Raw genomic sequence first — 24,069 nt, 5'->3', positions numbered from 1 at the left:
AAATAATTTACATCGTTTTATTATGACATGTGCATGTAGAATGATGATAAATAAAATTTATTAACATTGTATCAAATTAGTGAGCATAGTATGTTATTAAACTGTTATCGTTTGAATTTTCATTTATTTATACGAAAAGTTTTAAGTCTTTATTGAAATTTCTCTATACTTGTAAACGAGCTGATTTTGTTTAACAGACTTTTACAGCATCTCTAATTGTTTATTTTCTGGTTAGTCCGACTGCACACAACGAGCATATACATGCACAACTGCATGAATATATGATGACAAAGCTCTTTCGTCTTTTATCTCTGCCCATGAGTTTTCATTAGCTAATGGGCATTTTTCTATGAAAGGAAACAAACAAATCACGGGGAATTTTGAAAATATGAGAAAAAGAATAAAGACAAAGGTGGTGTTAATATATGAACTGATATTGCTTATTCTTTTTTTTTATGAATTGTTAATAAAATAAGATTAACTTTGATATTATTTTTTATTCTTGAATGTACATATACAATTACAAATATGGATGAAAATCGGAAAGTATATATAACTACTTAAAAGATAAATGTGAGTCAATTTTCATATTATTTATAATTTTTTTTTAATTATCAAAATGTTAAAAAATAAAGAAACATGGAATTGAAAAATCTACAAAGATAATGTCATTCGTATACTTTGTGCAAATGACACAATTAGATATAAATAAAAATTATAATTTTTTTAAAATTAAAAAAAAATAATTATAAAAAATTATATGAGAAAAAAACTATTAAGGAATTTATTTTTTTTATATTAAAAGTATTTCCATATTTTCTGATTCAGTATTAACAACATCGGCACTTGTATTCTACTTCAACAAAAGAATATATAATTTACATCCGTGTGCTACATACATATTAATATCTTTTATTTCCATCTTTTTTATTAACACCAAACTTGAAATAATTAAAAAAAAATAGTAGAACAATATCGAAAAATGTGAACAAAAAATGGAAAGAAAAAATGAAACTTCCTAATTTACCCAAGTGTAAAATAATATGTATCTTCATTCAAAAAAATCCATTCACTTTGTATGCAAGCACAAATGTATTAATTGTTTGGATTTACAACTTATTAAAATGGTACTTCATTTTATATATATATATATATAAATTTCAAATTTGATTAGGAAATATTATATCTTATAGAAAATATTATGTGAAAAAACGAGTACAATTTATTTTTAATTGTGAAAATTTTTATATGAGGTGGCATAGTTATTTTGAATATTATATTCCGGTTGTTTCCTTTATATTATATTATTTTTTTACCATTTTTTGAATTAATATTTGTAAACATGTATGATCATATATATTTACTTGTATAAATTAGCATAATTCTATAGACAAATGACTAAGTACACAAACAGGTTGCATATATATATTTATTGAATTATTCTTAATTTTAAATATTTATAACATTCATAAAATTTTACCAATTAATTTATTTTTTTTATTTAATTGGTTCTTTAACAATATATTTGATTAAAACACGCAAATGTGTCTGTCGAAAAATATAACGGTTGAGTGTTTGAATTGGGATATAAAAATTTATGGTCAATTTTTTTTTAAAACTGCTCATAAAATAATTTTTTTAAAATATATATAAAAAAATATAAAATAAAAATATTTTGAAATATGAAAAATAGCTATCTATTATTTTTTTATTGCATAATTATAATAATAAATATAGTTAAAAAAAAATCCAGTGCTGTCCATTTTTTTTTTCTGAACAGTTCATAAAAATAATGCATATATTATGTACACCTAGAAATAAATAACACAAATTATGAACATGACATATAATTATATACATTTCCATCCTTAATAAAATATATATGATTGATGGAGAAAGTACATTTTTATTTTTGTTCATAATATTTTCAACTATCACACACACAATCAATTATTGTCTTTTTTACAGCACCAAAAATTTGTAATTTTGTCATAAAACATAAAAACATATAAATTTTGTCTATATGTATGTTTTTATTTTAATTTGTAAATTCTTCATATGTACAATATGATATATATATATTCACTTTAAATTATAAAATGAGTTTTTTATTTTATTTTTTGCTTTAAATTTGTATACAATTCATTTCATTGGGGTATATATATAATTTAATTTTTTGAGAGTGAGAAATGTGATAAAAGTTCAAATACAAGTTTTATTCTAGCTTCCGTTTTTTTTCATTATTTTTATTTATTTATCCAATTGTTATAATTGTACAACCCACTAAACGATTATATTTCTCATTTTTTTATAAACAAATTAAAGACAAATAGTGTGAATATATATATGTGCATTCTTTAGCTCTGACCACGTATACATTTCTGCTTTTTCCTATACCAAATCACATGCTGCGCTAGTAATACATTTACTCAAACTTGCACACATATGTATATGAATTTTTAATTTTTATTAAAAAAAGATATAATAATGTATGATAGCATTTGCAATAATGAGAAAGGCCGCAGAATAGGGATATTACCCGTGTATATACCTGGGAAAATGTACAATTCCCAGTGCACCACCATGGAAGATCTTCGAAAGTGCGAGGTACCATAAAAATGAAAATTAGTACATATATACATACATATGAATAAGTCCTTGATTATGTGCATTGGAAATGCTTATTGTGTGACCCTTATACATTTTATTTTTTTTTTTTGAAGGCTGTGGGAAACCCTGGTATAAAAAACATTGTACAGGAAACTACAATAAATGTCCCAAAAATTCAATACAAGGAAAAAGTTGTTGAAATTCCCAGAGTTGAATATCGTGCATATCCTGTTGTAAAAGATATAGAGGCACCAATATATAAAGATCGATATATATATAAAGATGTTGAGGTTCCACAAAAACAGGTTAGAATAAAACCTGTTTACAATGTTGTAAATGTTCCACAATATAAATATGTAGAAAAAGCTATAAAAAAAAAATATAAAAGATTTAGGTATATACCTAAAGAAGTACAAGTACCATTTAGACCCAAAAGAGAAATATATACTGAAATTCCTATGCCTAGATATATACGTCAATATGATCAAACTTTTATAGAACCACAAAATATTCCTAATAATGCATATACAGAAGAATTACCACTTTTTGAAGGCTATAATGATAATTTTTTAAATATGATAAACCCATTTTATAATGCATCAAATAATAGAACAAGAAATAGTAATGGCTTTTTAAGTTGCCTTTGTAATAATAATAACAATATTGATACGGTGTCATACGAAAATTTAGATCCTTTATTATTTTCAGAACCAACACCATATATATATAACAATAATTATTATGGTCGTAGTAATACTTTTTGTTGCTCTGATGAAAATAACAATTTACATGATTCCCTACCATATGAAATATATGGATATAATTATCCAATAATTAAAACACGTGATGAGAACTATTTATATAAAAGAATAATTGAGGCAGCGTCAAGTGTATTAGCAGCAACAGGAGTTGCTATCATATTAGCAGGTAAATTGGGTATATATGGAATTTCTTTACTATTAAATAATAATACTAATCAAGATTCTAAAAAAGAAATAAAAGATTGCCCACACAAAAAAAATAAGTATAATAATGAAAAAAAGGAACATAAAGAAATTAATGGGACAAATGGGGGTCGTCTTAACGAGATAGACGAAAAAATATAATTTAAATAAGAAACAATAGCTCGAAGATTCATCACGAATTTGAATTATGTAAGCATGCACATATAACCATGTTTGTGACTAATTCACGTTCTTTATTTTTTCAAAATAATTAAATATGCATTAATAATACCCATAAATAAGTGAAAACAAAAGTGGTTATATGAGAATGAACATAACCAAAATAAATAAAAGTATTTATATAGTCAATACCCCTTTTTAATTAGGTTTCAACACCGATAAATATATTCTATGACATTTTTTTTTCAATTAAAAATTAATATACATGTTTTCTATTTTATTTGCTTTATTGTAAACCCTTTAAATATATATTTTTCTTTAAATAAATATTTGCCAGCTTTTAGGCATATGCTTGGTTAGGCACACACACACACACGTAACTATATATGCATACATATATAGTAAAGGTTTAGCTAGCTTTGTTTGTTTGTATTTAAGATAGTACAAAGTTGGGTGTTTAAAATTGATAATTCATTTATGATGCCATGTAATTACATATATGCCAAACAAATTGCGGTCAGGCATGAATAAAAAGACTTTTTTATTTTTGCGCTTTTGTAAAATATTCAGCGATTTATACGATGTTGTATTTGTGGCTTTTTAAATGAAATGTGCATGTTAAAAAGGTGACAAATGACACTGAAGTTACAACTTTACATTCTTTATAAATACGGCGTTTCACGAAATAGGATAAATATACTACTTGTAAAACTTTTATTCCTTTTCTGATAAAAATTGGGATAATATTATTTGGAAATATAAATAAATATATACATTTTTTTAAGTATATAAAAATTATGTTGTTTAAATGTGTCAATATTTATGTACAGCCATTAAATATTTTTTTCCATTAAAAAAAAAAAATAAATAAAAATATGACTTTGTAAGGCGTATATAATTTTTGTGCATATTTTTATACGCACTAATTTTGAAATTGGATATTTTCTTTTTGTGTTTATTTGCTTGTTCGTTTATTTTTATTAATTATATCTTAGTGTGTTACTTTTTTTAATATTGGAAAAGTGGGATTTATGCATAAATAGGGTAAGTTAAATAAATAAATAGTATAGCCGTACATACATATAATTATTTCGTATGTTATGCTATAAATTAATATAGCATAGTAGCTATATATTATATTCAGTTTAGCATTATATATTTCTTTATTTTATTGTATTTATTATTTTTCGATAATATACACTCAATGTATAGCAAAAATAAATACTTTTTCTTACTATCCGTATTTTACAATTATTACTATACCCACAATTGTGCCAAAGTATATTAGCAAACTTTTTAAAATATATTTCTAAAAGAGGATATAAATTGGGTGATTGTGTTTAACACTCCCCCAAAACTAACCAAATAATATACATATATAAATGCAGACTATTTTAATAAAAAAAGAAAAAAATGATTACAAAAAAATTGGGTACCCATACTGCAAAAATGATATGCAGTCCATCCATTAATAGTATAGTTGCTAACGCATATGTAAAACATGGAATGAAACCTTTCAACTATGCAATAAAAAGAAACATATCTTTTAGTAAACCACATTTAACCCACTACTTAGAAGATTATTACACTTGCTCAGAAATTGCAACAAACATGGTATCCCCTATGTCTGAATATGTTTGGTGGAGTTGGCTATTTTTACAAGTAACTTTTTCATAAAAAAAAAAAAAAAATAATAATTTACACATTTTGGCTAGCTGCATACAATTTTTAATATATACACAAACTTTTTAATTTTCAAAATTTTTTTATAGGGAGCTATTGTTTTTGGTACTTTGTTTCATTCAAATTATTATTTTACTGGTAAACCATTACCAAAAGTTCAAGGGAATTCACAATTGTGTGAAGATTCATGGTGATATGATTTTTTTGTTTTGTTTTTTTTTCTTCCTATTTAATACCTTATTTTATTTTTTACAAAAAGACAATAAATATTACATATATAAAAAAAAAAATTAATTTGAATTAGTTTGAGTTGAACGACGAATAAAAATTATATTGAATTATGTAAATTAACATTTACTTAAATATGGAAAATTTTTTTCATGTGTCCAAATTATTCATTAAAAAAATATATAACAAATAGAAATAATATCTTATTGAAAATAGAGAATGTTTTAATTAGGCATAAATACATGCACAAATGTGTGAAATATATAAACCATATAAAAAAAATATATCTCTGATATTTGGTTAGTATATAATAATGAATATTTTTATATCTTTTTATTTCAAATGATTAATTTTATTTAAGAAGGGGTACCACCTCTCTTAAATTGTATATGCACCTACTCAGTGCCCCAAAATTCATCTTCATGTACCATTTTACTTGCTGGGATATCAGCAAATCCATTGCTAAATATATAGTCGTTATTTTTTTTATTTTTATCATTGTTTAAAGCATAGGTAGCTACAGCACCACTTAAAAGAATAACTATACCCATACCGCTAGCTACATATATTTTACTATAATGATCATTCCCTTCAGAATTATTATATCCTGATTGTCTATATCTATTATGATAATTTCTTTCTTCATTTCCATATGCTCTATGTGATTCATGTGAGTTACTTTCTTCATTCGCATTATTTGTGCTACAATTACAATGTCCATTATGTTCATTATGCTCGTTATGTCCGTTATTATATTCAGAATGACTTTCATCATGTCCATTATTTCTTAAATTTGATTTATAAGAGCTTTGATATAAGTTATTTGAATTACCCATGTGATGCATATCTCTATATGGTCCATTATGTCCATGATAGTTTGATGGTAGACCTAAAAAATTGAGAGAAAAAAATATAATTATAATTTATATTATTTAAACATTTTCAAACTGATGAAAATTAACTTTTCTTATTATTACAATATATAAAATTATTTTTATTTATATTACCATTTCTAAGTGCACCAAATTTATAGCTTCTTCCCATTGATTCACCATAACGTGAGTTCATATGAGAGTGTAAATTATCATTCACATTAAGATCATTATAAGTATGCATACTGGTTAAATTTAAATCACTATTTCTATTATATATATTATTTAAATTTCTATCTTCCATTGTTAATGTAGGAGAAGAAATATGGTTGGTATTAACTTCTGATATAATTGGGTCTGTAGTGGATCTCATTATGACTGCATCCCTTTCATTGGTAGTTGCACTTAACTCGGGACTTTCTCTCACACTTTTTCCTTCGTGAATTGGAGATGGATCTGAAGTTAAAACTGAAGTTGAATCTGTTCCTGCATTTTCTGGGACTATTGGTGTGATTCCTTCTGTTCCGGTTTCCGTTACTTTTGAGATTCCTTCAGAACCTTGTCCAGTACTTTCTTCCGACTTATCAACTGTTACATCACCTGCCGAATTATCGACTGACTCTTTATTTCCTAAAGTTTCTTCTGTTTGTGAGACACCTTCTGGTTTTTGTTTCAAACGTTCGTCTGTTGCTCCTTCTTCACCGTTTGTCTCTTTTTTTCCAGTTACCTCCACTGTAGTAGCATCTGGTGTACTTACTACTGAAGTAGGGCTTTCTAATGTATCAGTTCCTGGGACTATAGCATTTGTCACTTTGACTTCTTCTCCACTTGCGACCGGCGCAGAAGATCCTTTATCAGTGTTTACTTTTGAGGTTTCCTCTTCAGTAGTGGATTTTAGGGTATCTTCACCTGATTTTACGTCAGCTTTTCCCCCTTCAATAGTTTGTCCATCAGTAGTGACGATGGTATTATTATCCTTAGATGTGGCCGTTGTTTCTGACCCCGTACCTGGTACATTTTTTTCTTCGGATATACCTGTGCTTATGCCAGCAGCTTGGTTTATGGCTGCTTGATCTGTGCCTGGTTTATCTTGCTTTTTTTCCTGTGTAGTTGCTTCTGAGGATGGTGTAGTTTCCTTTTGTGTGGAGTCTTGTGTCTTAACTGGATCAGAATTATCTTGAGTTTGTAAAAAACGAGTTTTTATATTACCTTTGCTTTTACTAGATTGTTCCTTTTGATGTTCGGCGTAAAGATTATCAAAATTGAGTTGGCTATTTTTATATATGACTTCGCCATTAATATCTGTTAAACAATCTTGGGTTTCATTAATATAAGGGCAATTAATAATATGTCTACTTCTTTTTCCATCTTTACATTCGAGCCATTCACTCCATTCATTACAATTTGTGCAATGTTTAGCTTCCTTTAAAGATGGACTATTTAAACATACCCTAGTCGTGGTGTTTTTATCACATGGGCTCCATGGCCCCCAATTATCACATGTCTCATTTGCGGAATTATATTTTATTTGAATAATAACAAAAAGGACATATGCATATAAATAGCTAGTAATATGCGTTTTCATTTTTCACTTAATTATTCAACAAAAAAAAAAAAAAAAAAAAAAAAATATATATTGCTCTATATTTTTTTTTAGCTTTTCAAAATATCGCGGTCTAACTCAAAAAATAAATAAATTACGACATACACATATAGATAGCATACAAAAAAAAAAAAAAAAAGTACAAATAGAATAATTAAAGCGGAATAATAATACTGTTAAATGCACTAGTAAATAATTTAAATAAATAATAATATTTTAACAAGTATGTAATGTCTATGAATAGGTGTGTGTGTATATGTTTGAAAATAGTAAAGGATTATAAAAGCTATATTTATATACACTCATATTTTGCACTAAAATAGTATGCACAAATATGTATATATAATGTGTGAAAAATAAATAATATTTACATTTATATATTAACGGACAAATGCACAAAAAAAAAAATAAGTTTTATTCAAAAACTATAAATATTAAAAATGTTTATAATATATAATCTTATAATTAAATAAAAATATAATGAGCTAAATGCTTGTATTTGGAAATAGTGAATATACATATGTGTATATAGGGGATGTTATTTAGTTAATATGTCATGAGAAATAAATGTGTGCAAAATAATAATCAATTTACAAAAACATTATGTAGGAAAATAATATATATATAATATTATGTATGTATATATATGTGTGTGTTATATAGTCCTTATATTTGTCATGTACAAATATATTGGTTCTCGTCAATTATGAGATAGTTATGACTCTTTAAAATCGTCGTCATAAATTTATAATAAAAATTAATTATAAATATTTTTTATTTTCATCATATATTTTGAATTAGTTTACTATTTTTTATGACAATTTTTATTAGGTTTTTTTTGGAATTCTATATTTTTCTTAAATTTAATTAGAGTGCCATCATAAAAAATATATAAACAAAATATATAATAATATTGGTGAGTGTAAAATTTTTAGAGTGTTCAAAAAACAAAAAAATAACAAAACAAAAAATCGAAACAATCAAAAATAAGGATTCAAAAAGGAGTTACATAAATAGATTATCAAATGGTTGAAAAATTATATTATATATAGTTACATATCGACATCAAATTTTTATATTAAAAAATATATATAGGGAAAAAAATGGTAGCTAGCCATTTTTTCAAAAAAAAAAAAAAAAAAATTGTAATATTTATTTTTTACAATATATAAATAACACACAATATAAAAATATAAAATATTCAAATTAATGTAAAATTCTCTATTATTTATTTAAAGAGTAAAATGTAATTTTTTTAAATTCATTTAACTATTATATAAGCATGTGTAAACACCTTCATATTATCTTATAAAATGTTGAATTAATTACTGTAAAGGCATTACATGAGAAAAAATATTTTTCAATATTAAATCAAAAAGGTTTGAAAAAAAAAAACTATAAAAATATATATATTAATATAAAATTATTGAGCATCATTTTTTCACCATTGAATAGCTATTACATTAGGTGCCATTGTTTTATGATTTCTTATTAAACCTGAGATTATCCAAACAATTTTTTGAAATTTTTTTCAATTTTATTTGAATATAATTATATATACATATATTATTAATATTAACACACCTATACATATAAACTCTTTCCTTTATATTATAAAAAGTGTAACATCATTTATAACAGATTGTCTGTTGTTTGTTTTTTTTTTTTTGAATTTCGAACAACCCTCTTTTTGTCGTTTTCACAATTTGATAAACATTTTTCATATAAAAATATTCATCAGTTTAAAAAAAAAAAAGTGAAATAAAAAATAAAAAAAAATAATAAAAATTGTGATCTTTCTCCAAAGCAAATTTTATGTTACAATTAAAACATGCAGATAGAGGGAAAAAAAATTAATAATATAAATTTCCTATGGTTTATTATTTTAAGGGATATTTCATAGTAATAAATTATAACGAGTTTAAAAATATTGAACAAATTAAATATAGTCCCTAGTTCTTTTATTTGCCATAAATAAAGATACACAAAATATATTGTGAAATTTGCATACAGCAAATTTAAAGAGGATAGGATGGTAAGGAAATGCTACATTCACAAAGTAATAAAATCAGTAAAAATGCTTAAACCCTGATTAATAAGCAAATAACTTAATTTTAATATTATAAAAAATAATAAATTTATAATATTATCGAATTTAAGTTAAAAAAAATAATACAATTTTAAATAAAAAAAAATTTATTGTACTTACTATATATATAATAAAAATAAGGAAAGAAAATCGAATGTAAAATTAACTCAAAAAGGAAAAATAATAGATTTTCCACAATTTTTAGATTTTATCAAAGTATGGTAATTTCTCCGTTCTTTTCACATTCCTTCACCTATTGTCTATACATTAAATATAAAAAAATAAAAGTAGCAAAATAATGTGTAAAAAATAAGAATATATAAATAATAAAATAATCTAAGGAAATTATGATTTATTTTAACTTCCTTTTATATTTTTTGAAGTAAATTTTCTTTAAATTAATAAGATAAAAATTAGTATATTATTATATAACAACCATTTTAAGTATTTATTATTGGCTTTACAAATTTTTCAATTTTATTGATTTTTATATATGACATATTTTTCCGTTTTTTTTTTTCACTGCTTATAAATAATATACCATCGTATAAATTTTTTAAGGATATAATTTTTTTTAATGCTTTGAATGTGAAAGTAAAAATGTGTGATAATACAGTAGCCGACGAAGAAAATAATAATACTGATCTTCAATTAAATAAGCAAAATGAAAGTGATGAAAATAAGGAGGAAAATACAACTACCGGGTAAAGAAATATGCGAAATTTGTATAACAGTATAGCATGACTATAATTTTGTTGTACTAATTTATATGCTAAAAAAAAACAAATATAATAAAAAATCAGAAATATAAATTATAATTATCTCGCTTAATATGTCTATATAGTGTGAAACATATTAATATGTAATGACCTGAACATGTGTGCATATATATATGTATATTTTTTTTATCAATCCCTTTTCTTAATTTTTAGAAAAAATCATATTATGATGAGAATAAAGAAATATAGTAGTGGGTTTTCAGGAGATATAGCTATGGAGGCCGTGAGGAGGGCATCCAAGTAAATAACAATCAAAAAAATGTCATTATATATTATATTGCTGTTAATGTTATTATTAGTTTTGTTCAAATAAAAATATGACTTGTACATAATATACAGTGACAAACATCATTTTACTTTCATAAATATATTTATGTGTGCATACGGATATATTGTACATTACCCTTATTATTGTAGAATTATAGCTGAAAAAGAGAGAATTCAAAAAGTGTATAGCGGAGTTGGGTTAAAAAACCCTAAACAAGCTTCTGAACAAAATGACCATTTGAATTATGATACAACAGTTGATGTAGACGATAATACACCCAGCCTTAATACGACTCCATCACAAAAGAAATTGTAAAAAATAATAATTATTATTATAAAAAAAAATATAACTAAGCGATATCGGCGTCGCGTATGACTTGTACATACACAACTCAGTTATTTATTGCATGTTCATAATTTTTATGTGTTTTTTTTTTTTTTTCGTTTAGCTTGTTAGGGGCAAAGGCAGTTTTGCCAGGGGATAATCAGGAATTATTGGAGAAATTGAAAAACAGAAAAATTTAATTTTTATAGACATGTAATATTATAATTGCTAAATCAGCGTAATATACATGTTTTATGATTTATTAATCTTAGACATGTATATATTTTTTTTTTTCAGCCTTCCTATTCATTATATTGATGTATAAATATGTTTTAACAATACAAAATATTAGTATAAAAAATTAGAAAAAAAATAAGAAAATCACTTGAATACTTGCCATTGCATAACTCAGTGTTATTATTATTCCTATTTTATGAATTTTTTTGATAATACAAGGGAATTTATTAAATTTCCAGTTTTACGATTTTCATATATTAAGAAAAATTTCCTTTCTCACAATTATTGTTACCCATTTATATGTTGAAATTAAAAAATATATAATAGCAATGCATAACAGTTATGCGTGAATTTTTTTTAAATATATACTTTTTTCATTTTGGTCGCTTTTTTATTTAATTTTTTTTAACTGTTTTATTTTTCCCGAAGATTTAATTTATAATGAGTTATGCTATTTTCAAAAAGGCATATGATTAATGTGCTAAACATTGTATTGTTTAGTACGCTATAAATATTTAACCGTTTTTATTATATTGAAAGCACAAAATGGTGAACTAATAATGAATATATTAGCTTATCATAAAATATGTATGCATATACAAATCGTATTTATGTTAGTCGATAGAAATTCGATGTGTAGGTCTTTACAATGAAAAACAACACTTTTTCATATTTATATAATAGTACATATTTACAATAATCCTAACTTTAATTAAACAAGTTCTCTTGTTCTTATAAATAAATTATATCGGATATTTGCAAATTAAGAATCGTTGCAATGTAGTATTTTAAGACAATATTATTGTCATGAAATAGTATTTCTCATGTAGTTATATCATACACTAATTGTATTTTATTTTTTATTTTTCATTACAATAAACATATTAAGTTGTATGAACATGAGCCATTTATAGTTGTATTAAATTTTAAAACTTTAAAGGGTTGAGAAAATCATTTTCTTATCAAGTCATAATTATTTTATAAAAATATGCCGCCAAACGATGCATCCGTTTAGGTACCATCTTTCACAAATTTTTAATTTTGCAACTTTTGCAATTCAATATAATTTTACCTATTTAACTTTATTTTGTTTATGGATATTCCTACATTTTCCTTTTTTTATTTTTTAAATCGTCCCCCTTTACAACGCTCTTTTAATCAATCATTAACAATGTATAGCATAAAAAATGGATAACAAAAATTGTTAAATAAAAAAAAAATAATATATTATATATATGCGTACATATTTTATTTAATAATAATATTATTATTTATTTATTTGTTTATTTTTTGGATAATTTCTAAAAGAGTTTTTTTCTCTAAGGAGCAAAAATAAGTGAAAAAAAAATAAATACATAATTGCATTATTTATTCATGCTATAATTTGCAGAAAAAATGAAAGTTACAAGGAGAATTTCCATTAATAATTGAAATACAAACAATTTTGTTTGTATTATTTTTTTTCCTTTATGTTTTGTTTTTTTCACCTTTTAATATTAAAACGAAATTACTACATTTCCAACATTATAAATGGTAGACAATCAAGATATAAACATTTTTTTTGGTAAGAATTTAGGAAAAAAAAAAATGAAGAAATAATATGACATGTTCATATATTATATATATATTTATTTATTTCCTCTTATTATACAGCATCCAATTTACCTTATGAAGCTACAGAAAATAGTTTAAAAGAATATTTTTCTCCACACCTTGATCTTACATTCACTAAGTAATATACTGATTTATTTTTTTTACATAATACTATGATTTAAGAATGTAATAATATTAGGTTGCATATTTTTTTTTTTTTTTTTTTTTTTTTCGCTAGCTTGAAAAGGACAAAGTATGGAGTAAAAAGTAGCTATGGCTATTTACATTTCAGGAATAAAAAAGAAGACGTAATTTCATTTATTGAAAATAATGTATATCAAAACCACAAAATATGGATTGAGATATTTCAGGGCGGAGTGTGTGAACAGGAGGATGTTGGAAAGGATGAGGAAAATAGCGAAGAAGAAAAAAGTCAGGAAATTGGAAAAAATGAAAACGGTCAGGAAAATGGAAATAATGAAAACGGTCAGGAAAATGGAAATAATGAAAACGGTCAGGAAAATGACAAAAATGACATGACTAATTCAGAAATTTGGAGAAATATACAATTTGATAAAAAAATGGAAATAATAAATAAAAATGGAGATATAACAAAATATGGACAATCAATAATTGAAAATATGAATATGTATGATATTATATTAATAATAAATAGATTACAAGAATTAATTCGTGCCTCTCCACAAACAGCTATTCAAATGCTAAATGAAAATAAAAAAATATATTATTCATTTGTTCATTCTCTTTTTCTTTTGGGTATTTTAAATATTGGTGCAAATAAATTAAATGAAGACGAACTTATATTATCAAACTTTCATAAAATTAAAAGTAAGTTACAATATTTATTTTTAAACAAAAAAGAAAACATTGAAACTGATAATACTTTGGATGAAGATCTAATATATGAAAACAAAATCGATGAGCATAATAGTAACACACAAAATAAATTATATAATTTGAATGAAGAAGATTGTTCTAATTCTTTATATAATTTAATTAAAAAAAAAAGAAATGATAATTATAAAGAGCAAAATGAATATGGCTTATATTCAAGTGATAAAAAAAAATTAAAGACAAAAATAAATGAATTAAATAATAATCAGGAATATGAAAATTATAATAATGAAAAAACAGATTTAGTTCCTAATAGTTATGGAAATGTTTTATACTCCTTTATTAGTAGTAAAAGTAGCAAACAGAATGTAAACGAAAAAAAAACACTATATAATAAAAGTGATATAAATAAATCGGGTTTATATGGAAAAGGATTATATTCATTAAACAGTAAAAATAAAAAAGGGAAAGATATTAATAACGATGTGAATAATGAGTTGAATCAAAATACATATGTTATAGAACCAGATCAAGACATGAATGTAAAAAATACTTTTGAAAATAAAAAAATGAAAAATAATCTAAATATTGATAAAACAAATTATTATAATGTAGAAGACAATGAAAAAGAAAATGGAACTAATGGATATGATGAAGATGAGGCTATTGTTAATTCAAACCAAAATAATCCACGAATTAAAGGATTTGATTTTGGAAAAAATTTAATAAAAAAAATTAATACATCAAATGGTCAACGAAGAGGAATCAAACTTATCGATAGAACAAACAATGAAGATAATGCTGAAGAAAATGGAATTAAAATAAAAAATGTATATAATATTCAAGATGAAACAAATAAAAAAGATAAACATAAAAAAACAATTTTTGATAGTCAATCAAGTATAAATCTTAAAAAAGCATTAGAAAAAATAAATCTTACAATTAGTGCAATCCCAGAAGCAGAAGAAAAATTAGTAAAAGAAGTTATAAATCAAAAAGATATTCTTCAAAACATATTAGCTAGTAAATATCCAGATATGTTAAAATGGAATAATGAACAATTATTACGAGTTTTATCTTTAAGAAAATCTCTTAAAAAAAAAGGATACACAATTCATGGACCTATATAAAAATAGAATCTCATTAGTGATTCACACTTTTTACATAATTTTGTAAAAAATAACTTGTGAATTCATTTTGTTTTTTTTTTTTTGTTTATGAAAACTGTGTGCACATTTTTAGATATTTTTTACATAACTACCTAAATAATACGCTCTGCAAACTTATCGCGTATTTTATTTTTTTTGTTTTTTTGCAATAAAAAATATATTAAAAAACAAACTGAAAAAATCGAGTTTTAAAATTAAATAAAATCAATTTAGAAAATAAACTTCGATTGCAAAGGTAAATGGGTTGACAACAAGAAAAAATGTAAATAAAATAAAATAAAAAAAATAAAATAAAAAAAATAAAATAAAAAAAATAAATAAAAAAAAACAAATAATAAGTTGGCCTAACTAAGCATGATTATATGTACATGCATCTGAATCCATATGTAGAGATTTCCTGAGTTACTGAACAGTTGTTTTATTTTTTTTTCCAAACTTTTTTGATTTTTTAAATAAATTTGAATGTTTTGTATGTAATTTGTTAAAGTCTTGTTTTTGGACATAAACTCTTTTAATATCATGACCCAGTTCATTAGTTTTAATTTTTTTCTCTTTTCTCTTTGGATGTATATCAATTTTTTTTATTGCTTCTTGGAATAAATTATAGTTTGGTATTTGTGAAGATTCAAGGGTAAATTCAAATCGGGGTCCTACTTCTTCCAATTTCGGACTATCATTTTCTTCTTCGCTCTGATAAATTCCTTTTTTAAAAATGTATTGTCTAAAGGACATGACATACTTGTTACGCCGTTTTTTTGGCATTCCATTCTGCCCACTTTGCTCACTTTCTACATTTTTGCCATTCTGCTCACTTCCTACATTTTCACCACTCTGTTCATTTTCTTCGGCTTGGGCAGGTGCACTGACGAGTTTCTGAGACGAGCCTTCTCTTGCATCTTCATAAGCAGTTATAACAACTAGGCGTTGCAAACTATTTTTTGTAAAAGATTCTACATTTTTATGTTTAAAAAAATCAAACAGAATATTTTTTAAATATTTAGTATTTTCATTTATATTAAAATATGAGCCTTGTATTAATACAATCGGCTTAGTACTAAATAAAACTTCTTTAGAGGATGGGAATATACTCATTGGTATAAAAGAAAGAAGTGAAAATGTATAATAATCTAAAATTTTATTATTATATAAACGTCCTAATATAAATCTAGATGGATTTTTTTTTGTTGAAAATATTGAAAAGAAGAATGAACATGTATTATGTATACATATTTCAACAATCTTATCAATTTTTTCAGTTATATTTACTAATTGTGGATGTAATTTAGGCATATAACATGTATATGGTTTTTGAATTATATATATATCATGCATTAAATTTTTTAATTCTTCTGTTCTTTTATTACTACATATAAATAAACAGTTTTTTGAACTTTCTTGATATTCTCCTTCTCTTTTTTTTAAAATTAAATTTCCTTTTCTTGTTTTTGCCTTTTCTCCTCTAATTCCATCAGCAACTTCTTCAACATTTGTATCGTCAAATTCGTTCGACATGTTGGTAATTTTCAACTTTGTTAAAGTGACTATTTTCGTATGAACAGTTCAGGTAATTTGCAAACTTTTATGTCCAAAGGGATTCCCTTTTAAATACATATGTTTTCCTTTTTTTCAACACAATGCTACAAAATTATTATTCTTAATTAATGAGGTATATGACAAGTTGGATATTCTTTGTTAATATAACATGGCCTAATATGAGAGCATTGTAACTATCTAAAATTTTGAAAAAGAATGTATATATATATTTAATCTATTTTTTATTTGCTAACATAAATAAATTATAAATTTATTACAACAATGGCAAATTATTTAGCAGAACGAATATAATATGCCAATATAAACCATAATATAAAAAAAAAAAATATATTTATTTATAGATTGACAAATTATTTAAAAATAGTTTTTAAAATATATTATTTTATTCTATATTGATTATGTAAAATATATATATATGCATTGAAATACAAAAATAAATATATTATATATATACATATTTGTAGATATGTTAGTGTTTTTTCCCTATATTCTCATTAAAAAAGTGGCAAAAAAAATATCGTATATATTACTATATATATGTATATATTTTTATATTATGGCAATTTTTTTAACTAATAAAATGTTATTATATAAAATGTATTTTAAAAAAAATATATATAATTTTTAAATATCCAAAACAGAGAGAAATTTAATAATAGCATTATTATGAGAAAAGGAATTCACAGATATGCGAAAAATTGTTAATAAGGAAAACAAAATAAACAAAATTTAGCCTAACAAAGCAGTGATATATTTTCATGCTACTACATTATTTGTAAAATAAAAAATATTATTTATTTTGTAAAAAAAAGTAAAAAATTTAAAAACTGGAAAGAATATACGACAAACTTTTCCATTATGAAAGATGACAATATAATGGACATAGAGAAAAAAAAAAAAAAATTAAAAAAAAAAAAGGATATCATAAAGGGTGATAAAACAAATGGCTTAAAGAAGAAGAAAAAGAAGAACGCAATACTAAGTAGTAACGATGATGATCTATTTGTTGAACAAGCCATGAAACAAATAAAGTTACTTAATGGTAAGAAATCAAAAGATGGAATAACTGGAAGTAAAAAAATAAAAAAAGAAGGTAAATCTCAAAAAGTTGATAAAACAAGTAAGGAAAAGGTAATAAAGAAGTTAAAGAAAATGCTAACCTACAATGATGATAATGGTATGAATATAAAAAATGTTTTAAAAAAAAAAATACTAAAAAGTTTAAATTTAAATAATAACATTTACAATGATGAAAAGGAGGTATCACCAAAGTTTACTGAAAATAAAAAACTTTTAAGAGAAAAATTAAGAAAGATAGAAATAAATGTAGATAAAGAAAAGAAGGGGTGGTTGGAAAAATTAGACATGACTTGTTCAGAAAATTTTTATATAAAAAAAATAAATTATTTTGGAAAATGTGATATAAGAGAAAAAGAATTAAAAAATTTTGCACACACAAATGTTATAAAATGTTTACAAAAATTACAAAATTTAAATATTCCATTTAATAGACCATATGATTTTTTAGCAGAAATGGTAAAAAGTGATATACATATGGAAAAGGTAAGAGCCCATATTTTAAAAAATCATGAAATGTCTGAAATTAAAGAAAAAAATAAATTAAAAAGACTTAATAAAAAATTTAATAAAAATGGTGGGTCAATGAAAGTATTAGATCAAAAAAAAGCTATTGAAAAAAAAAAGAATCTTGAAAAAATTGAGGAACTTAAAGACAATCTAGAAAGTTTAAATGTTCACGACTTTTTCCAAAAACATTCAAAAAATACAGATCAAAATAATGTGAAAAATAAAAAAACAAAAAACAAGTACATCGATAAAAATAGTAAACAAAATAGTAAACAAAATAATAGAAAAAGTATGGGCAAGTCAAAAAATAATTTTGATAGGGATACAATAAGTAAGCCAAATAAAATGAAGCGTAAATTTTCATCAAAGGGAAAGAAGGGAGGAAAAAATCGAAAAAAGAAAAAGTTTAAGAGACGATAAAACTGTAAGAAAAGAAAATAAAAAAAAGTACATAATTAAGTTATTTTTTTTTGTCGTTTGTATAAGTAGAAAGACTCATAGTACAGTGTATGTGTCAACTATCGATAACTTCATGACACTACATTATTATATTTGATATTCTGTATGGTGAGCACTAGACATAATGCCCTATTGGAGTAAATATGATGGTACTTTTTATTATAATAAAGGAGCCATAAAAATGGATATATATATATATATAACTTTTTAAAATGTTTAGCAAAATAAATAATGTAACAAAAGTCAAGGTTATCAACCAATTTGTATACATAGGAGCAAATATTAATGTAGCACTATTGTTTTCATTTTATTTTGCTCTCTTTGTTTTTCTTCTACTGATTTTATTCCTTTTTTTTATTTTTTTTTAACTAACCCTAAACCATTTTCTATTTTAAAATTTATGAATTTTTTATTTGTTATGAACAAATCAATATATTTTTTGTCTTATATTTTATATTATTTATTTTGTTTTTTATACAATATTATATATAACAATTTTAAACTATAAAATTAGTTTATGGTCATCAACTTTTTTTTTTTTTTTTAAAAATTAATAAAATATATACTTTTATGTGTTACAAAAAAGGCGGAAATTTTTGATATTCTCCATATTTAATGTAGTTTATCATATTAAAAAATAAAAAAATATAAACCTAATGAATTATAACTTTTTATTGCATGGAAATATTAATTTCGAAAAAAAATAATGGGCACAAAAAGATTCGGGATAATCTACTTGAGGTAGGCTTACACCTGTTCCGCTCTCCTAAACAAAAAATAATAATATCATAAAAAATAAAAAATAATAATATCATAAAAAATAAATAATAAAATACAATAATAAAATATAATAAAAAATAATAATAATAACGAGGACAAAAAGAGGTATTAAAAATGCTGAGTATTTTTAAATAGTAAAAATACATGTATACATAGTATATATGAAAATTGGAATTTTACATTAATAGTTTATGAAGGAATATAATAAAATATATTTTTTTTTAATACTTGCTAACTTTTTCAATGAAGAATAACCTCGTTTTGCAATGCCATTTACAGTATTTTTGAGAAAACGAAAGAGGAAAAATAAAAATGGAGGATGAAAGGTATAATGCGGGGGTACGTTTAAGTTTTAATGATTTTATTTTAATAATTTCAGTGTTTTATTCAATATGTGATATATTTATGCAATGGGAAGAATTTTCAAAATGTCATAAGCCAATACAATTATGGCTAGTTGTATCATTTATATCGATTGTTTTATATAGATTGGCACATATTTTATCTCAATATTTAAGTAACAGTAATGAAAATTTTATAATATATAGAAGAAATGGTCCACCATATATTATCAATGCTATACTAATATTTATTTTATTTCCATTTTTTTTTATATGGAATATTATTGGAACTGTATGGATATACCAAATTATTAAATACACACCAAAATGTTTGCCTAAAAATAATCACCCATGGTTTATTATATTATGGATTGTACTTTGTTATGTTTGGATTTTTTTATATTTATTTTTTATTTCCTTATCATTATATTTTGAATATCAAGCTAGATTATATGAAAGAAGGTTAACAAATATACAGCCAAATGATTTTTTTTCAAGATGGGGCTATAATATAGATTTAATGCAAGATTATGGTATATATATATATAGAAATGGACTTAACTCAAAACAAATTAATAGCTTGCCATATTATTATATAAATAGTGTTCCCGAAGATATAAAATGTTCTATCTGTTTAAATGATCTTCAACTTAATGAATGCGCTAGAACATTATTATTATGCAATCATACATTTCATAAAGCTTGTATTGATTTGTGGCTGATCAGGAGTGCTACCTGTCCAAATTGCAAATCACCCATTGCCTCTCAAGGCGTGTTTGCGCCTGTATGAAAATTGAGAGAAGAAAAATAAAGAAATATATGTATTAGTACATATTACGAAACAGGAACTATTTATCAAAACATCATACACGTATGCCTTGTAGGCAATGGTGTGTGCAATTATATCCGATTTTTTTTTTTTCAGCTAGCTATTTTGTAAAAAAAAAAAAAAAAACAGCCATAATTATGTAGTATGGTCACACACAAATATGTGCCCATTGAAGTTATTTTGTTTGTTATTATTACTTCACTTATTTTTATTACACCATTTTTTATCGTTTATATAAATATGGATAAACTATTGTTTTAGATGAACTTTTTATTTTTTTTGTATAAAAATTGTATTTGTTCAAATAGTTTTAGTATTCGTAAAGAATGAAAAGGTGAAAAATGTAAAACATAAAAGAAAAAAAATGGAAAGGGTATACAAAATTATGCACATATTTTCATACTTTGAAAATGTACAATAAAAGGTGATAATTATACATATGTATGGATATGTAAATCCAAGGAAGCACATTTTCATTTTATTAAAAATGAATATTTAGTATTTTTTGGATAATAAATATAAATTGTCTTATAGACAATCGAAACAAATCGGATATATGTATATGAACCATATAGACTAGCCATTCTCATATTTTAGAAATAATGGTTATGGCTAGCTAATATTTTTTTTTATAATATAAGTAGACAAATCCATTGCTGAAGATATTCGGTCTGATATGGAAGTACCAGTAATCCATCCTGCGTCCACAAATAAATTTTGATATTGTGGATTTTCTAATTCATTTAAAAATTCTTTTAATTTATTTTCATAATTTTCTGAATAGGCAGGTAAAATATCTTTCCATTTTGTTACATTTAATATAGTTGGTTTAGTATTATTATTAATTGGCAAAATGTTTTTTAAATTGTTTAATATAGTTGTTTTTAATTCCTCATCATTGTTAATGTTGTTATCTCTTATATATAAGGTTAATAAAATTTTATTATTTTCACACCTATTTGTAAACATATTATTTGCATAAAAACAGCCAAGTATATATGCATTCTGTTCAGCTGATAATAAGCCAAATAAATTTTTAGGTATTGTTATATCTTCTTTATTAAAATATATATTTGCTGTCATTAAAGATGAATAGGAAAATTGTTCTAGATTATTTTTTATTTGGGTAGGCAAAATTTTTCTTAATATATTTGCACACATTTTTGAATTAACAGTTAATATGACATTTTTACTATATATATTTGTTTTCGTATTATTTTTATTTATATTACATGTCCATATATTATTTTTCCTATCTTTTTCTATATAATTTAATTCTGTATTTGTTGATATATCTTTTTCATGAATATGCTTTTTTAGTTGATGAATAAATTCATATAATCCATAATTCAATGATACAGTTTTTCCAATATATTTTTTTTTCTCTTCTTCTTCAATGCGTTGTAAAAAATCATTATCTATATTAATATATAACATAGGGAAATGTTTATATATTGTATAATTTATAGAAAACAAAACATTTTTAATAATTTTTAATAAATAATCAATGATGGAGGATATGAAGTTTTGTTTATATTGACACTGCTTTCCATTTTCAAAGGATTGTTGTTTATTTTGTTCAGTGATATATTTATTATGGCGTTTGTAGGCAGTCTGGTTGTGTGCTGAAGTTGGTATGGAAACCGATTTTAAAGCATGTCCTGATTCAATTGTATTAGCATTTATATCACTATTTTCGGGAATATATGTATTTTTTCGATTATAAAAATGTTCATTATCATTTGTGTCTGGTTGATTTAGTATGACACTATCATCATATTCGGTTGATGCAGAGCTTGATTGAGAATATATTTTTACATTTGTTGAATTATTTTTATATAAATTTGTAAGACTAGACTTGGAAATAATGTTATTATCAATGGTGTTTATTTTTTCATTCCATATTCTTAATGAATTTTTATTATTATAAACAAGTTTCAAATTTCTAGAAAAAAAAGAGAGTGCAGAAATATTTCCATATCCCCCACTAGATCCATATATTAACGGCAACAGTAAGTATTGATAATGTTGGGAGTCAAAATTTTCTTTCATGTAATTTTTTACAGATATATCATAGTGATATGAATTAACATGGTTGTATTTTTTAAATAATATTTTATATATTAATTTAATTTTATTTTTAAATGAAATTAAAGGAAAACATATATATCCTAAAAAACTTAAATATAATGGATATAATTTATTTTTATAAGATATATATCGTACTAATCCTTTATTTACGATTGCAATTTGATCACATAAGTTTAGTTCTTTAATTAATTTATAACTATTATTACATAGTTTAAATACATTTGCCCCTAATTCATATATCACATTATTATTATGTGTCTCTGTTTTTATACAACCTCCTAATTTATTTTCTTTTTCAATGATTAAAATTTTTATTTCTGGATTGTTTTTCTTTAAATAATAATACATACAACAACTGTATATGCCCCCTCCGACCAAAACAAAATCATAAGTCTTATTGTTTGTTTCCATTACTGTTACTATCTTCACGCTTATCCTTTTTGTATAAGTACATTTCCTTCCCCAGCATTATATCATCTACTTAAAAATAATGCGATGCAAATAACACACGTGTTGCTATACTTCCCTAGCACATCATGAAGAAGACCAATTTAAAACGTGTAAAAAATATCGTTTTATACTGAAAAATGTTACTTTTCAACTTAAGTGTGTTATAGGAAAGTAAGCAAATAGGAAAAAAGTGTAATAATGTAGCATGTACTGAGTGCATGCAAATTAGTTTGCGAAAAAAGTTTAGGAGTTAAACATATTTGGAAAAATAAATATTGTATATTATTCTATTTACTTTTGTTATGTTTTTATTTTATTTATTATTTTTATCATTTTTTTTTGTCATTTTTTTTGTCATTTTTTTTGTCATTTTTTTTTGTCATATTTGTACATCCACAACAAGTGTATTTCCAAATAAAACATCCATATTGGATATAATTTTTATTATGGCTTAAGATATATATTGTTCATTTTTCATAAATTACAAATATATTAAATTTGCAAAATTTTTGTAATGTTGTTATTAAAATAAAAAAATAGAGAG

General features: G+C 23.4%; 9 protein-coding genes across 9 annotated transcripts; 6 read left to right on the top strand and 3 right to left on the bottom strand.

Moving 5' to 3' along the window:
- Nucleotides 1-2,487: 2,487 nt before the first annotated feature.
- PVVCY_0501350 (inner membrane complex protein 1m, putative) lies at nucleotides 2,488-3,716 on the top strand (the record flags this gene model as incomplete). The annotated part of the gene is made up of 2 exons (XM_008627506.1): nucleotides 2,488-2,607; nucleotides 2,724-3,716. The coding sequence occupies 2 exons, from the start codon at nucleotides 2,488-2,490 to the stop codon at nucleotides 3,714-3,716; spliced, it is 1,113 nt and encodes a 370-aa protein (XP_008625728.1).
- A 1,431-nt stretch (nucleotides 3,717-5,147) lies between these two features.
- PVVCY_0501340 (conserved Plasmodium protein, unknown function) lies at nucleotides 5,148-5,611 on the top strand (the record flags this gene model as incomplete). Its single annotated transcript, XM_008627505.1, has 2 exons — nucleotides 5,148-5,396; nucleotides 5,507-5,611. 2 exons carry the CDS (start codon nucleotides 5,148-5,150, stop codon nucleotides 5,609-5,611), a joined length of 354 nt encoding a protein of 117 aa, XP_008625727.1.
- Nucleotides 5,612-6,040: 429 nt separating this feature from the next.
- Nucleotides 6,041-8,102, bottom strand: PVVCY_0501330 (merozoite TRAP-like protein, putative; the record flags this gene model as incomplete). The annotated part of the gene is made up of 2 exons (XM_008627504.1): nucleotides 6,041-6,534; nucleotides 6,653-8,102. The coding sequence occupies 2 exons, from the start codon at nucleotides 8,100-8,102 to the stop codon at nucleotides 6,041-6,043; spliced, it is 1,944 nt and encodes a 647-aa protein (XP_008625726.1).
- A 2,707-nt stretch (nucleotides 8,103-10,809) lies between these two features.
- PVVCY_0501320 (conserved Plasmodium protein, unknown function) lies at nucleotides 10,810-11,780 on the top strand (the record flags this gene model as incomplete). Its single annotated transcript, XM_008627503.2, has 4 exons — nucleotides 10,810-10,913; nucleotides 11,142-11,228; nucleotides 11,406-11,567; nucleotides 11,705-11,780. The coding sequence occupies 4 exons, from the start codon at nucleotides 10,810-10,812 to the stop codon at nucleotides 11,778-11,780; spliced, it is 429 nt and encodes a 142-aa protein (XP_008625725.2).
- A 1,567-nt stretch (nucleotides 11,781-13,347) lies between these two features.
- On the top strand, nucleotides 13,348-15,395 carry PVVCY_0501310 (conserved Plasmodium protein, unknown function; the record flags this gene model as incomplete). The annotated part of the gene is made up of 3 exons (XM_037635028.1): nucleotides 13,348-13,381; nucleotides 13,471-13,549; nucleotides 13,649-15,395. 3 exons carry the CDS (start codon nucleotides 13,348-13,350, stop codon nucleotides 15,393-15,395), a joined length of 1,860 nt encoding a protein of 619 aa, XP_037490215.1.
- Nucleotides 15,396-15,836: 441 nt separating this feature from the next.
- Nucleotides 15,837-16,946, bottom strand: PVVCY_0501300 (nucleolar preribosomal assembly protein, putative; the record flags this gene model as incomplete). Its single annotated transcript, XM_008627501.1, has 1 exon — nucleotides 15,837-16,946. One exon carries the CDS (start codon nucleotides 16,944-16,946, stop codon nucleotides 15,837-15,839), a length of 1,110 nt encoding a protein of 369 aa, XP_008625723.1.
- Nucleotides 16,947-17,846: 900 nt separating this feature from the next.
- On the top strand, nucleotides 17,847-18,995 carry PVVCY_0501290 (rRNA-processing protein EBP2, putative; the record flags this gene model as incomplete). Its single annotated transcript, XM_008627500.1, has 1 exon — nucleotides 17,847-18,995. The coding sequence occupies one exon, from the start codon at nucleotides 17,847-17,849 to the stop codon at nucleotides 18,993-18,995; it is 1,149 nt and encodes a 382-aa protein (XP_008625722.1).
- Nucleotides 18,996-20,126: 1,131 nt separating this feature from the next.
- Nucleotides 20,127-20,945, top strand: PVVCY_0501280 (zinc finger, C3HC4 type, putative; the record flags this gene model as incomplete). Its single annotated transcript, XM_008627499.1, has 1 exon — nucleotides 20,127-20,945. One exon carries the CDS (start codon nucleotides 20,127-20,129, stop codon nucleotides 20,943-20,945), a length of 819 nt encoding a protein of 272 aa, XP_008625721.1.
- Nucleotides 20,946-21,596: 651 nt separating this feature from the next.
- Nucleotides 21,597-23,486, bottom strand: PVVCY_0501270 (protoporphyrinogen oxidase, putative; the record flags this gene model as incomplete). Its single annotated transcript, XM_008627498.1, has 1 exon — nucleotides 21,597-23,486. One exon carries the CDS (start codon nucleotides 23,484-23,486, stop codon nucleotides 21,597-21,599), a length of 1,890 nt encoding a protein of 629 aa, XP_008625720.1.
- Nucleotides 23,487-24,069: the final 583 nt, after the last annotated feature.

Source organism: Plasmodium vinckei (genome assembly GCF_900681995.1).
Source record: "Plasmodium vinckei vinckei genome assembly, chromosome: PVVCY_05".
Classification (NCBI taxonomy): Eukaryota; Apicomplexa; class Aconoidasida; order Haemosporida; family Plasmodiidae; genus Plasmodium; species Plasmodium vinckei.
The sequence above is the reverse complement of the archived record's forward strand: the minus strand, read 5'-3'. Positions and strand labels throughout refer to the sequence as shown.